Genomic DNA, 13,526 nt, shown 5'->3' on the forward strand with positions numbered 1-13,526 from the left:
TAATTTAGTTCTTAGTTACCAAAAAAATATAAAATTAGACTTGTTGTTAAAGATTTTAGACATTAAAAAAATATGAATTATTTTGACATATATTCACAGGTGTCAAGAATAACTTTCATATGAATATTAATAGCCATTACAACTATTAATAAGCTTGAAATACATCAAATAAATATAAAAATAGCTTTCTTAAATTGTAACTTTGATTAAGAGATTTACACGAAATAATCGGAGGGATTTGTTGTCAATAAGTAAAAAAAATAAAGTTTGTAAGCTTGTCAAATTATTACATATTTAAAATACACACCTAAATAATGACATGAAGAATTTAACAAGGTTATGTTGTCATATATGTTCAAAATCAACGAAGTTGATAAATGTATTTATATAAAAAACACATATAAAAATTATATCATTGTATGTCTCTATACTAATTCTAGGCAGGAATGATCACATGATTAAGTCGACTAAAAAAATATTAGCAAGTTTAACATGAAAAACTTAAGTGTTGTAGATTTCATACTAGAGATAAAAATTTATAAGACATTTAGTTGATTATTATTGTCTCAATATCATTATGTTGAGAAAATTCTCATTAAATTTTTTAAATATGACAATAACACTATTAAAACACCAATTGATATAAGTGTATACATGTTCAAAAATAAAGGTAAGGAGATAAATCAATTGGAATATTCTTAAATAATTAGAAGCCTAATATACATTATGAACCACATAAAGCTCGATATTGCTTATTACTTAGTAAACTGAATAAAATTACAAGTAATTCAAATATGTCTCGTTAGAAGGCAACAAAAATAACATTGAAGTAATTAAGGTATACCTTGAACTGTGGGCTATAATAAATTGGTTATAAACAATACTAGAAAGGTATAATAATTCTAATTGAATATCCAACGCTAAAAGTTTAAAATCCATAAATGAATATGTCTTCGTACTTGATGAAACAATTGTATGATGAAAGTCCTCCAAACAGATGTATATCGTTTGACCTATTATATAATAGAGTTTATTGCTTTTGATAAAACTGGAGAAGAAGTAGAATGGATTAAAAATTTTTAGAGGATATTTCATTTTGGTAAGAACCGGTGCTAGCTATTTACGTCCACTGTGATAGGTAGTCAACCATTAGAAAGGCATAAAGTAGTATGTATAATGTTAAGTCTAGATATATACATCATAGAAATAATACTACTAATCACTTGCTCTCAAATAAAATTAGTTTTATTGACTATGTAAAGTCAAAAGAAAATATTGTGAATCTATTAACTAAAGGTTTGTCGACAGAATTTATGTATAATTTATTAAGGGAAATAGGTGTAAAGTAATAAAATAAAATATAGAGACAATTATTTATCCACTATTAAATACAATTCTATTTTTATAATTTTTTTTAATATTTTATTTCTTTTATCCTTACTATTTTTGTAAAAAGATAAAAGAGTGTAATGATGGTAATCATACCTAGTTGAATGGAGATAATAAGATTTAGGTTCAAATAAAAAATTAAGTCATACAAAATTCTCAATAGCATTAAAAAATTATTATTTCCTACTTATTCTCATGATGAAATAAGTGCTAATTGCTATGTGATAAAGAGTGAGTTAAGCTCTTACTGATTTTCATATCTTTTTACACCAAGTGGAGTATAACAAAATACTTTTAATAAAAAAATTATTTATAAGAGTTAGAAATATGATCATTTCTTTAAGAATTTTGATAAATGTTAAATTTTTTAAAACACACGTCTCTAAGAGTTGTTGATGGCTAAATTGAATACAATAGTGAGAACTAAAGAAAATCTCTAGGTAAAGAGCTATGTGAGGATTATTGTCTTAGTTCATATAAAAAGATTGAATAGTTTAAGACATCATATTCATTATTTAACCGAGTAAATCTGATAGCATTTAACTAATAAAAGTTTAAAGTAAAAAACTACATATCCTGATATAATAATCTACTAAATCAGTATCTCTCAATAAATTTTTGAGTCATTTTTAAACTTGTGAGATAATTTTCATTCATATAGGGCATTGTTAGAAACTTATTTAATTAACATGATTTAAGCAAATTATGGTAAATGAGAAATTAATCTCAAAGTGGTTTTTAAGATTTAACTCTTGTGGCTAATCAAAGGTTAGGTTGATAATGATAGGATTTAATTTTTCAACCTTTTAACTTTTAAAATTTATTATAGAAAAAATTCTAACTTAAATTGTTCATATTTTTCTACACTCTTTCTCATTTTATTTTTAATGTTTTTATTCTCTTTCATGCTTTAGATTTTTCTTTTAAATCTAAAAGTTTTCTACACTCTAGGAGATTTTTTTTTTTTGAGCAAAGGAGGTTTGAGTTAACGTTTGTTACACGTTGAGAGAAAAGAGTGTTTTTTTTTCATGACTAGCATTAATTTCTTCTTCTCCTAGCTTTGGGACCATTCATGAAAAGCATCCCATTTGCCATTTTCCACGACTCCGAAAATCTTTCTTCATTCAAGTTACCCTATAATGTTTGAAAATCCGGTAACGATTCAAGTTTAAAACAATTTTTATTTGAAAATATATTAAAATAAATTTTTATTTTTTATTTTTTTATATTAATATATAAAAATTATTTAAAAAATAAAAAAAATTAAATTTTTTTAAATTTTAAATTTTTTAAAAATACATATTAATCCGCGTTTTTAGGTAGTAGCTACGTTCACCTTGCCTGACAAATAAGCTGGGTTCAAAAGTCAACATTACAGATGAGTCTTGCCATTGAAAAGAGATGGTTGACTGCAACCATCGCTCTCCAGTTCTCTCTGAGTCAAACCGTGTGGTATGTGCTCTTGACCTCTCTCGGTCTCTGCACGAGTCATGACCTTCTTTATTTCTGGTGGGTGGAAATATTTCATTGACTGAGCAAGACGTGCATGTTTTCGTGGTTTAATTATAATTTTTTTAAAATAATTTTTTATTTAAAATAAATAATATTTTTGATATTTTTAGATTGGTTTAATGCTTTACTATTAAAAAATAAAATTTTAAAAATAAAAAATATAATTTTAAGATATTTATAAATAAAAAATATTATGAACAATAATCTCCACTATAATTTCAAATACACTCTAAAAAAATTATTTATCTTCTTATATTCCTTTCCAAATTAAATATAATTTTAAAAATATATTTTTTCAATCTGAAACTTAATTACATCAAGCACACATGTATGCCTTTTGAGTGGAACCATTGATCATTGATCATTCTGTAATCGTTTTGATCAACGGTGTACTAGACTTATAATAATTAAGGTGTTTAGAAATATAATAATGATTATTTTTTAAAATATTTTTTATTTAAAAATATATTAAAATAATTTTTTTAAAAATAATTTTTAATATTAATATATTAAAAAAATATAGTATGGCTGGGTTCTCATGAGCAGACCAAGAAAGAAAGCTTGTCTAGGGGTATTCCAAATAGGCTTGGGAACTAAGCTTAATTTCAGTGCTTGTTTTCCTTCTCTTTCAGGAATATCACAGCATTATATTCTCTCCTTTTCACAGTCAAAATTCATAAAATTTAGTATTTTCTTTATTTGCGTGGAAAATGTGACCTACGACAATTCATTTTCTAGAAGCAAGGCTGCGCGAATAACAATTTGTCTAAATTATTATTATTATTATTATTAGTTTGAAAATTTTTACTCATCAATTCTCATTTTGAATCAAATACAAAAATAAAATAAAATTTGTGTTCACACAAGAATCACTCTTACTTATAAGTTAAAAATTCAGAATAATATTATTAAATAAATATCAAATTTTAAACTTATAAAAAATTTAAATATGCTTAAAAAATAATTCTAATAGATCAATCTTTATTAACTAAATCTCATGATCATGTGTCAACCCAACTCATAATTTAAATTATAATCTGATCTTGTAAAGTTGAAAGAGATTTGATAGAAAAGTGACACAATGAAAATCTATCCCAAAATAATACTATAGAAATTAAATTAAATGATATCACAAAACCAGTTAATTTTTGATAAGTTAGTATAGTTCTCTCAAGAACCAAAGAATACAAAAATCACTCTCACACATAAACTGAAAATTCAAAAAGATATTGTTATTGCCTACTTTTAATTCCATAAAAAATCAAGAAAAAAATATTTTTTTTTTAAAATACAAGAGGATAACCTAAAAGATTGTCAAAATTAGTGATAAATGATCAAAATAACAAACGAAAAAGTACAAAAACCAAAATGTAAAAGATTAAAAAATTTAGCAATTCAATTTTGGTAGAAAAAAAGCACATTAATTAAAATATTTTTATTTTAAATAAAAAATTACAAATTTAAATATCTATTTTAGATGGTATAGATATATAAAAGAGACATAAAAAGTATATAAATAAAAAACTCCTAAAACATCATGCTTGATTAACTAGTAGAACATACTTACAAAATCGTTATACATGAACTAGCTTCTGAATTTTTCATTTTGAATCAAATACAAAAAAAAATATAAAAAAAATTGCATTTTCGACGATCATCCCATAACTAATTAAAAATGCGTATCCATATTCTGTTTGAAGACCGCCCTTCCACACCCCCTAAATTCCCAATTCCTTATTTCTTCAAATCTGGATCATGGATACTTTAATCATGAGATTATGCACACATTATATTTAATTATTGTGAAAATTGAGTTTCATAGGCTCAAGCCAAATATTTTGCATCGAATAGATATCTATTACACTTTTGTTACAAGTGTAGTAGGACGAGGCTCCTAGTATAGCTGCAAGATTATGTTTGGGATTTAGATTGTAGGTTATCATATAATTTAATAGATTAATTTGAGTTTATTTTAAAATATTTTTTTAATGAAAAAATTATAAAAATAAAATAATATTTTTTAATAAAAAAATCTTTAAAATTCATCCAATTAGATATTGTCTAGATTTATTAAAGTTAATCAAATTACAAGTTAATTTATTAAGTTACTCATTCAAGTTGATCAAATCAACTTTTTAAACATGTTAAATAAAAGGTAGGCTTGGAATTAGATTCAAGTTGATAGAATATCGGGTTAATTATCGAGTTAAATTTAATAACTATGATTTTTAGTAATTTTCCCATATTAAATTAAAAGAGTATGAAGAATAATAACTAGCCTTAATTTCCACCCCCTTAATTGGCAATGCAATCGATATCTCATTAGTGCAAGTTCAATTGATTATGGCACAAACAGTTGCATAATATAGATTTAAAATTACATCCGAACGCATTGATGCCATTGTTTTACATGTTTTATAATATAATGATGCTTTCTCGTTAAAAATAAAATAAAATAAAATAACGAGAAAGCATCTACACTGTAGCTTCATCGGCTACCACATCTAGTGGTCAAGAATGATCAGATATCGTTTCCTGCTATGGCCAGATCATCACTTCTTGGATAAAACTTCACGGGAAGGCCCATTGCTGGATAAGGCATGGGATCACGGATTATAGGCTCGTCAGGATTGATTTCTTTCCACTGATACTTTGTTATAAAATGATGGATTACCAGCATTGATTCAATTCGAACAAAGTCTGCTCCAGGGCAGATGCGCAGGCCTGCTCCAAAAGGAACATAGGTGTATGGAGGGAATGTTTTAGATGAAGTGTCGAATCTTGAGGGATTGAACTTCTCTGGATCTTCAAAAATGCTCTTGTCCATGTGCGTCCCAGAAGCCACCCACAAAACCTGGAATTAAGATGAGTACTTTCTGGTTAGAATTTACTAGAATTTGGAACAACCAAACCCTCCAGATTTCTATATACTTGTATCCATTATCGAAGAGCTTGAAATGGTTTCCCTCCCACTTCTGTCTCGAATATTTTGTCTTCTGAAACAGAGAAGCTTTTAGTGTAGCAATGAAAAGCAAGCGTAATGACTCTGACTTCTGAAGAAAACACAAGTTAATGACTGCTCGAGAAGGTAGAAAACAAGTAGGGTTATCACCTGCCATCCTTTGGGAATATCGAAGCCATCGAACTTGATGTCTTTGGTTATCTGTCGAAAGTTGCCAAAAATTGGAGGATAAAATCTCATGACCTCTTGAGCTACTCTCCAGCTATACTTCATCATTTGAATTTCGTTCCATGTGATCTTCCCATCACCGCCTCCTTTAACCTTGATAACCTCCCTTTGCTCTATCAAGATTTCAAAGCACACAGCAAGCAGCTTTGATATTATCAACAAGCTTTATACTGTTCTACCTGAATGAAATGGAAAATTTATTCTTTATGCATATGTAAGACAAATCTTATTACCTTCCAGAACCTTGTTGTATATCTCGGCATCTCGAGAAAGGAGCCTCACGAGCAGGCACAGGAGAATCGTGGTTGAATCATGACTAGCCATTATTAAGGATAGGACCATGTCAAGAATCTCCTCTTCTATCAAAGGTTCATCATTTTCGTCTCTCAGACTAAGAAAGCTGTAGATGATGTTTTCATTGACATCAACTGTCCCTTCTTCCATTTGTCTTTTCCTTTCATCAATAATTTTTGAGAGTATTTTGCAGAGGTTAGCTCGAGCTTGCATTGCTCTATGAAATACAGTCCCGGGAATATCCAAGGGAACAGCCCAACACCCTTTAACAGCAACCGAGAATTCTTCAAAGAGCGTATCTTTTTCCTTCCCGTCTGGTATTCCAAAAAAGATATTGCAAGTGATATTGAATGCAATCCTCTTCATGAATGGAACTATCTTTACAGAATCTACTCCATCCAATTCCTGTAAATTTTTTTTTCTTGGTCAGGAGTAAAAGTACTCTGTCTAAGATCATTACAATTAGAACAGAAACATATTGATAACTATCACTGAACTTACTGCTCCTGAAAATCATCAAACATAAAGCAAGTGCTGTATAGATAAGGACAACTTGAAATGTAAGAGCTGAGTTCGATTGGTACCTTGGATAGTTGTTGCTGGACCAGTGAATTTATTTCACCTACAATTTTCTGGATTCTCTCGGGCTTCAAAAACCCAACTATTGCACCCCTGATAAGCTTATGCCGAGTCCCAGAAATCTCAAAGAGGCTGTACTTTCCTAGTATGCTGGCAATCGTCTTTGGTTGCCTGTAAGAGATGCCATCAACTCCACTGAACAAAAACCTGTTGCCAGCTTGGCCTGTCAGAACCACAGTCTTGGTACCGAAAATTGAGGTTTTAAATATAGGTCCAAACTTGTCGATCCGTTTCCACATCCATTCATCAATCTTGTCTCGTTTCTGTGCCCTCACAAGGCTTATAGACTCGCCCACGAGTGGAAATCCCAAAGAACCAGGTGGGAGTTTCCTGCCTGCAAGTTTTGAGGCCTTATGTTTGTAGTATAATCCTGCAACAAGGGCAAGCAGTGTTACTAGAATTATGGTTGGTGAGGATACTTTGGATTCAAAAGACGGATGCTCAAAAAGAATCATGAGATCCATGGTGTGGTTTCTGCAAGTGAACTAAAGATGGATAATGCTTGATTATATAAAATAAAATGGAAAGTGAAAAGTCCATAAACGTGACTAAAACGAGAAGACAAATTAGAAAGTTTAGCGACAAAGACCATGATTCTCGTAAAGTATCAAACACTGTTTGATTTAAGCTCTTGACCAGGTCTCAATAATAATTTCGTTCCTTCACTATCAACTTTTAAACCATAGAGAAAGATATCTCTTGGCTGGTTAATTCTCCACCTTCTCTTTATTTATTCCTCCCAACTTTCCAGCTTGATGGCTTTAGCTAAGCTTGTCTGGTTTTGTTGTTGCTTGTTGCTTGTTGGTAGCTAGTATCTAGATTCTAACAGCTTAATCGTTCAGGCCAAGAAGTTTCCAATCATATTTGTTTATTTAAAAATCAACCTTGAAATGATTTTTCCGAAGTTTGAATATGACAAACTTGTGCAGTGACAATAGAGTATTTGCTATGCCTCCGGCAAACCTTTGGATATCCGCCGACAAGAGTTTTATGAATAATTTTGCTCCCATTTATTTGTATTTTTAATACGGAGCTATGATTTAGTTTCGCAGAAATATAGTTAAATCATCCTAGATTTTGATAAGGATACTGTGGAAGACGACAGTAGTCAGTACATCTGAGATCTCTGGAAGAACGACGTCCACAATATCTCGGCCGGCAATGACTGGATAAAAAAGAACCAGCCCTCTCCGTATCTTTGACGATGACAAGTCCAAGATTTTCAAAGCATGGAGTGAGATATACATGTTTTTATGTCTTCACGAAATCACAAAACGTCGAAGTAGTTGTTATGCTATTATCCATATGAGTTGTCGACATGGCAGCTCAACCATCATTTACAATGGATGTCGTCTTTTTCTTGGTTTCCCTCCCACGACGATTTCTTCCTCATCATCATATATATATATAATAAAAAATCAGAGCTTGATTTTTCTGCTTCCTGTCTTGTGACTGAAAATTGAGCATGCGCTGATGTGTTGTCTCCATCAATTTTTCTTTTTTAAAAATGACTCGACAGCTTCTTCTATCCAATTTAAAAAATAATAATAATAAAAAGCCTAAACACACAAGCATGGCTTCCAAGTGATACTGAACAAGTGAGTTTTGAGGAGAAGCAAAGAAAGGAAAGAAAGAAAGAGGAGAGAAAATCTAAAAAAAAGAAGAAAATAGAAATGAAGGGAATGGAGGAGGAGAAGTTTGTAACTCTCCATCTTTTCTTAATTTATCAAAATTATCTAACATAGAAAAAATTATATATAAATAGTAAAATCCTAATAACAACCAACAATTAGTTTTATAACACACTTAATAAAATATCTAGAAAAATAACATAAATTAAGCTTAATAATAACCCAAATAAAATCCAATAACATAGAATTTAAGCTATTGTTGGTTATTTTTAACTATACATATGCGTGAATCATGTTTTAGATTTGGTGTTACTAACTTTCATGGGATTAGGAAAACTCAACCCTATTAATTATAACCCTTGTAACTTTCACTTATACATTTCAAGATCAAGATTAAATTATTGCAATATCTTTTTAGTAATCTAATACTAAAGTTTGGTTATAAGTTGATGGTATGAGTATTTGGTTCAACCATTTTTAACACTTTAAAGTTTATAATATTAGAGAATAATATAAATTATATCTTGGGACCTCACCTAATAACTTAAGCTTTTGGGTTGAGATTATTCTTTAACATGGTATTAGAGTCTTGTTAACCAAACAATTATGAGTTTAAATCTCACCACCTCCATTTCTCTTTTTATTTAATATTAATTAATAGCTCAATATAGTATGAACTTGTGTAAGTTTCAAGCCTATATAACTTTTATTTAAGGGTGTGTGTGTTAGAAAATAATATAAATTATATTTTAGAACTTCACCTAATAATTTAAACTTTTAGACTGAGAAGATCTTTGACATTTAACACTACACCCCTAAAATTTTTAATTGGATCTAAGAGAATACCATTCAAGTCTAATATATATCATAAAATAATCTTCAACATTAAAAACATCATGATAATTATGTAAACCAACTTGAAGTTTGTATTGTTCTTTACTTGTTTGAGTATTTTTTTTTTGTGGTCTCAATAAGCCAATTATAAACTTACACTCAACTAACTCAAACATCTTAGTACGAGGAGATACAAGAAGAAGATCTTCAGGCTTTTAGATTTATAAACATGAACATTAAATGACTGAGTGTGTAAAATGAAACAAACACTATTCAACATTTGTGTGGATTATGATCACTTTCATCATTCTTATCATGTATAAGGGGGTCAGTGACCAGAGGACTTAATTGCTCAAGATATGTTATGAGTTAGATATCAAACATAGAAGATAAGTAATTATAAAGCTTAGAAGAACAAAAATATTTAAACTCTTCCAACATCACACTTACCTCTTTAAGAGGTTCTATTAAAGTGTTTCTGAAACTTTCTTAATGACACGATCAAAAGATTGATATCTTCTTCCAAGTGTAGGAGTGTCGAAGTAATAAATAACTCGACAAGACTGGAGTCAAACCACATGGAGATTAATTGTATAAATTATAGATAACAATAACAACAATAGTAACAATAATAATAATAGTAATAGTAATAATATTAGTAGTAGTAGTAATAATAATAATAATAATAATAATAATAATAAATAAAAAGAAGAAGAAGAGAACTTTAAGATGGTAGATTAATGTAAGGATTAAACAATGATAATAACAAATGTTAAGGTTAGAGGATTCACTAATAGTATGTCAAACAAGTATATTATAAACTCTTATTATTCAATTGAAAACCACACATAAAGGAGGTTCCAATCAGATTATAAATTGTTAACATGATTATATTAGTTATCTTATTCAATTAATGCTAATACTTATAAATCTTGTCAGACATTCTTGATTATAACTTATGTTAATAATAAAAAATGACATGAACAAGATATTAATGAAAATAAAACTTAAACATTACAAAAATACAAAGAGAGAAAACAAAAGCATGATTTTGATCTGGAGACCAAGATGCCTATATGTATGACAAATGCCTTCTTTTATAGATCAAAATTGGAATTATTGATTTGATGACTAATTGATAAATGGGTGGCCAACTCTTGACTTGGTGACAAACCTTATCTTTTCTTGTCTGCCCAAAACATCATTGATAACATCAGAATTGGAACCATTTGAAAACATAAAAGTTGTAGAAAATTATCTCATCTTTACAGGAAATAAAATAGAGGTCATTTGGACTTCTAAAACTCCAAATATAGTCCAAACACTGAACAGTGCTCAGGCAATAAGATATATTCAGAATTCTTTGTTGTTGCTATAATTTAGACTTGAAAATGACCTTTTTAAATTTTAAACTCCATGAAAATTGTAGGCTTATGTTTTACCTGTCCATCCATATAAAGTAAATCTAAATCTGAGATCTACAATTCTAAATATGACCCAATTACAGAATAGTGTTTCGATTTGGACTGTACTAATATTTCTTTTCTAAGTTTGACCATCTTTTTGTTCTTTCAATTTCAGTTCTTAAACTCATCAATTAATCTTTTTATTTATGTGATAGGCCTAAATTTAAAATGAACATCTACCATAAATTAAAGGTATCTTATATTATTAGATATGTTATTATAAAACATGCTTTAGTTAAGGAGTTATTGATACTTTCAGTGGAAAATAATTATATAAAATTTTGATAAAAATATATTTTTAAGTACTAATTACTTAACAAATAAAACAAACATAATAAATTCAACCTTAATCTCATTGGGTCTCATTATGTTAAATATTTTTTTAAAAGTCATTTTCATCTAGGTCATTTAAAATCTTCAGGATTGGGTTTATACATTATATCACCATATTCTTCCTCTATAGTCATATCCTTATGTTTTTTTAATGGGGTTTACTTGTATAATTAGCTAAAATAAAACCTAAACCTAGATATTTAGCACACTAAAACATTAAATTCATCTTAGACACTACATTGATAGCTTGTAAACCCTTATCTCATTTATAAAATCGAGCACTAATAAGACTGGGTCTTTAAGGTAGAGTACCTAACAAAGTACTACTATTTCTAAATGCAGACATAACAAGGGTACTATAGGGGTTTTGATATTTTTCCATTGACTCGTAGTAACGTTCATATTCTTGCATTAAGATATGAGCTTGTTCAAAGGTAGAAATACCTAGGAACATAAATTGTTTTCTAAGATCATATTTTGAACCCTATAAAACCTAAGGCTGGGTTTGGAAACACGATTGAAACCGCGTTATCTTAAAATTTAAATTTTTTGGCTGAAAATTATTTTTTTTTATATTTTTAGATTGTTTTGATATGCTGATCTCAAAAATAATTTTTTAAAAATAAAAACAAATGTCATTTTAATATATTTCTAAGCGAAAAAACACTTTGAACCGCAACTACTATCACAATCCCAAACATTCCCTTAAAGTCACGGGGTTGTCCTTCTTTACAACACATCTCATCATATAATCATCAAAATACACCATATATTCATCAGTGAATTTGTTCTCTTATCTAAGATTATTTGTTTGCTCTAAAATATTTTTTTTCTATATGATTAGGGTAGGTACTCCTATAACTTTTGTTTCATTTCAACCCAATTAGTGATAAGAGGTTTACCTCTCTTTTATAAACAATCCTCAATAATTTCTTTGTATAGTTAGGCAATACCAATAAGTTTTATCTTAACAAACCTAGCTCCTTTATTTTCAGATAAATTGGACTAATCAAACATGCGATCCATTTCATGAATATACCTATTAAAATCCAAAGGTCATGATGGCTATTAAAAGTGAAGGCCTCTATTTTTTTAGGTCTCATGACTTACTCATCAAATTTATCATGGTCAAAGAAACCCAATTGGTAATTATATTAAAGGTGTCCACGGTGAACTTTCTTATAATGGTTATTGCTGTAATTCTTATCATTATTAGGGTACTTTATTCATGTATTCTTTAAGGGTTCAACTCTTTTAAATATGTTAGTCATTTAAGTTCATATAAGCTATAGTTTCTCTTGAATGACTTTAAAAGTATCATTAAAGAATGAGTCCATGGTAATTATAGACTCAATATTGGATTTTATATGACCATTACACAAATATAAGCAAGACTAGCTTAAGGATGTAATTGAGATGACAAGAATTCTTTAGAAGTAAAAATAAAATATAAAGTAAATCTCATTCTATATTTTTTTTTGAAAAATCAATATATCAATACTAGAATATGCCAAAAAAAGCCACAAGCATATAATGTTAACCCTTTATATATAAATGGTTAACCAAGCATAATATCATAACTTTCCACAAATATAGGTAATATTTGTAATTAATAAAATGATTAGTTGCTAAATATTAATGACAAGGTGTACTAATAAAAAAATTATAATGAATAATATGCAAAATATGATTTTTTTTTTCTAGTTATAAAAAGTACTATCAATGGCAACTTTGAATAATAAAAGCAAACTAGAAAAGTCAAAATCAATGAATTGAAAGGTTGACTAATTTATTAACCAAGATGTTGAATGATTTATATATTTAAATTTCATTGTAAATGGACCTCTTTAGATCATACAAGTTGTTATTGATGTAATATCTCTAATATGATATTATTTTAGTTGACTTGTCTACTAATGTCACATTATCTTTTATTTTAATTTTAAAACTTATTTTAAAATTTAAATAAAGGACAAATCATAACTAAAGAAATAAAGAAAATGCTAATCTCATTTATGAATCAGATGTGTTGATGTTAAGGAGCTAATGACTTCTAAATAATAGATATTATGACTACTATGGATAGTGAGAAGTGGCTAAGATTAATTGTAGCCTAGAAAGATGACAATGATATCTATTAATGATAGCTGAATATTGATGATTTTATTTAACAATGGGTGTTGGAGGGCTACTAGTATGTTGCTAATGTGGTGGTGGCTTTCTTTGATGCTTAAAGAG

General features: G+C 28.5%; 1 protein-coding gene across 1 annotated transcript; it reads right to left on the reverse strand.

Moving 5' to 3' along the window:
• Positions 1-5,283: 5,283 nt before the first annotated feature.
• Positions 5,284-7,687, reverse strand: LOC105108687 (taxane 13-alpha-hydroxylase-like). The gene is made up of 4 exons (XM_011003096.1): positions 6,970-7,687; positions 6,325-6,790; positions 6,014-6,204; positions 5,284-5,755 (listed from the first exon to the last, which is right to left on the reverse strand). Exons 1-4 carry the CDS (start codon positions 7,486-7,488, stop codon positions 5,423-5,425), a joined length of 1,509 nt encoding a protein of 502 aa, XP_011001398.1. The 5' UTR covers positions 7,489-7,687; the 3' UTR covers positions 5,284-5,422.
• Positions 7,688-13,526: the final 5,839 nt, after the last annotated feature.

The sequence above is a fragment of the Populus euphratica genome, unplaced genomic scaffold (assembly GCF_000495115.2).
Source record: "Populus euphratica unplaced genomic scaffold, PopEup_1.0 scaffold374.1, whole genome shotgun sequence".
NCBI classification, from domain to species: Eukaryota; Viridiplantae; Streptophyta; class Magnoliopsida; order Malpighiales; family Salicaceae; genus Populus; species Populus euphratica.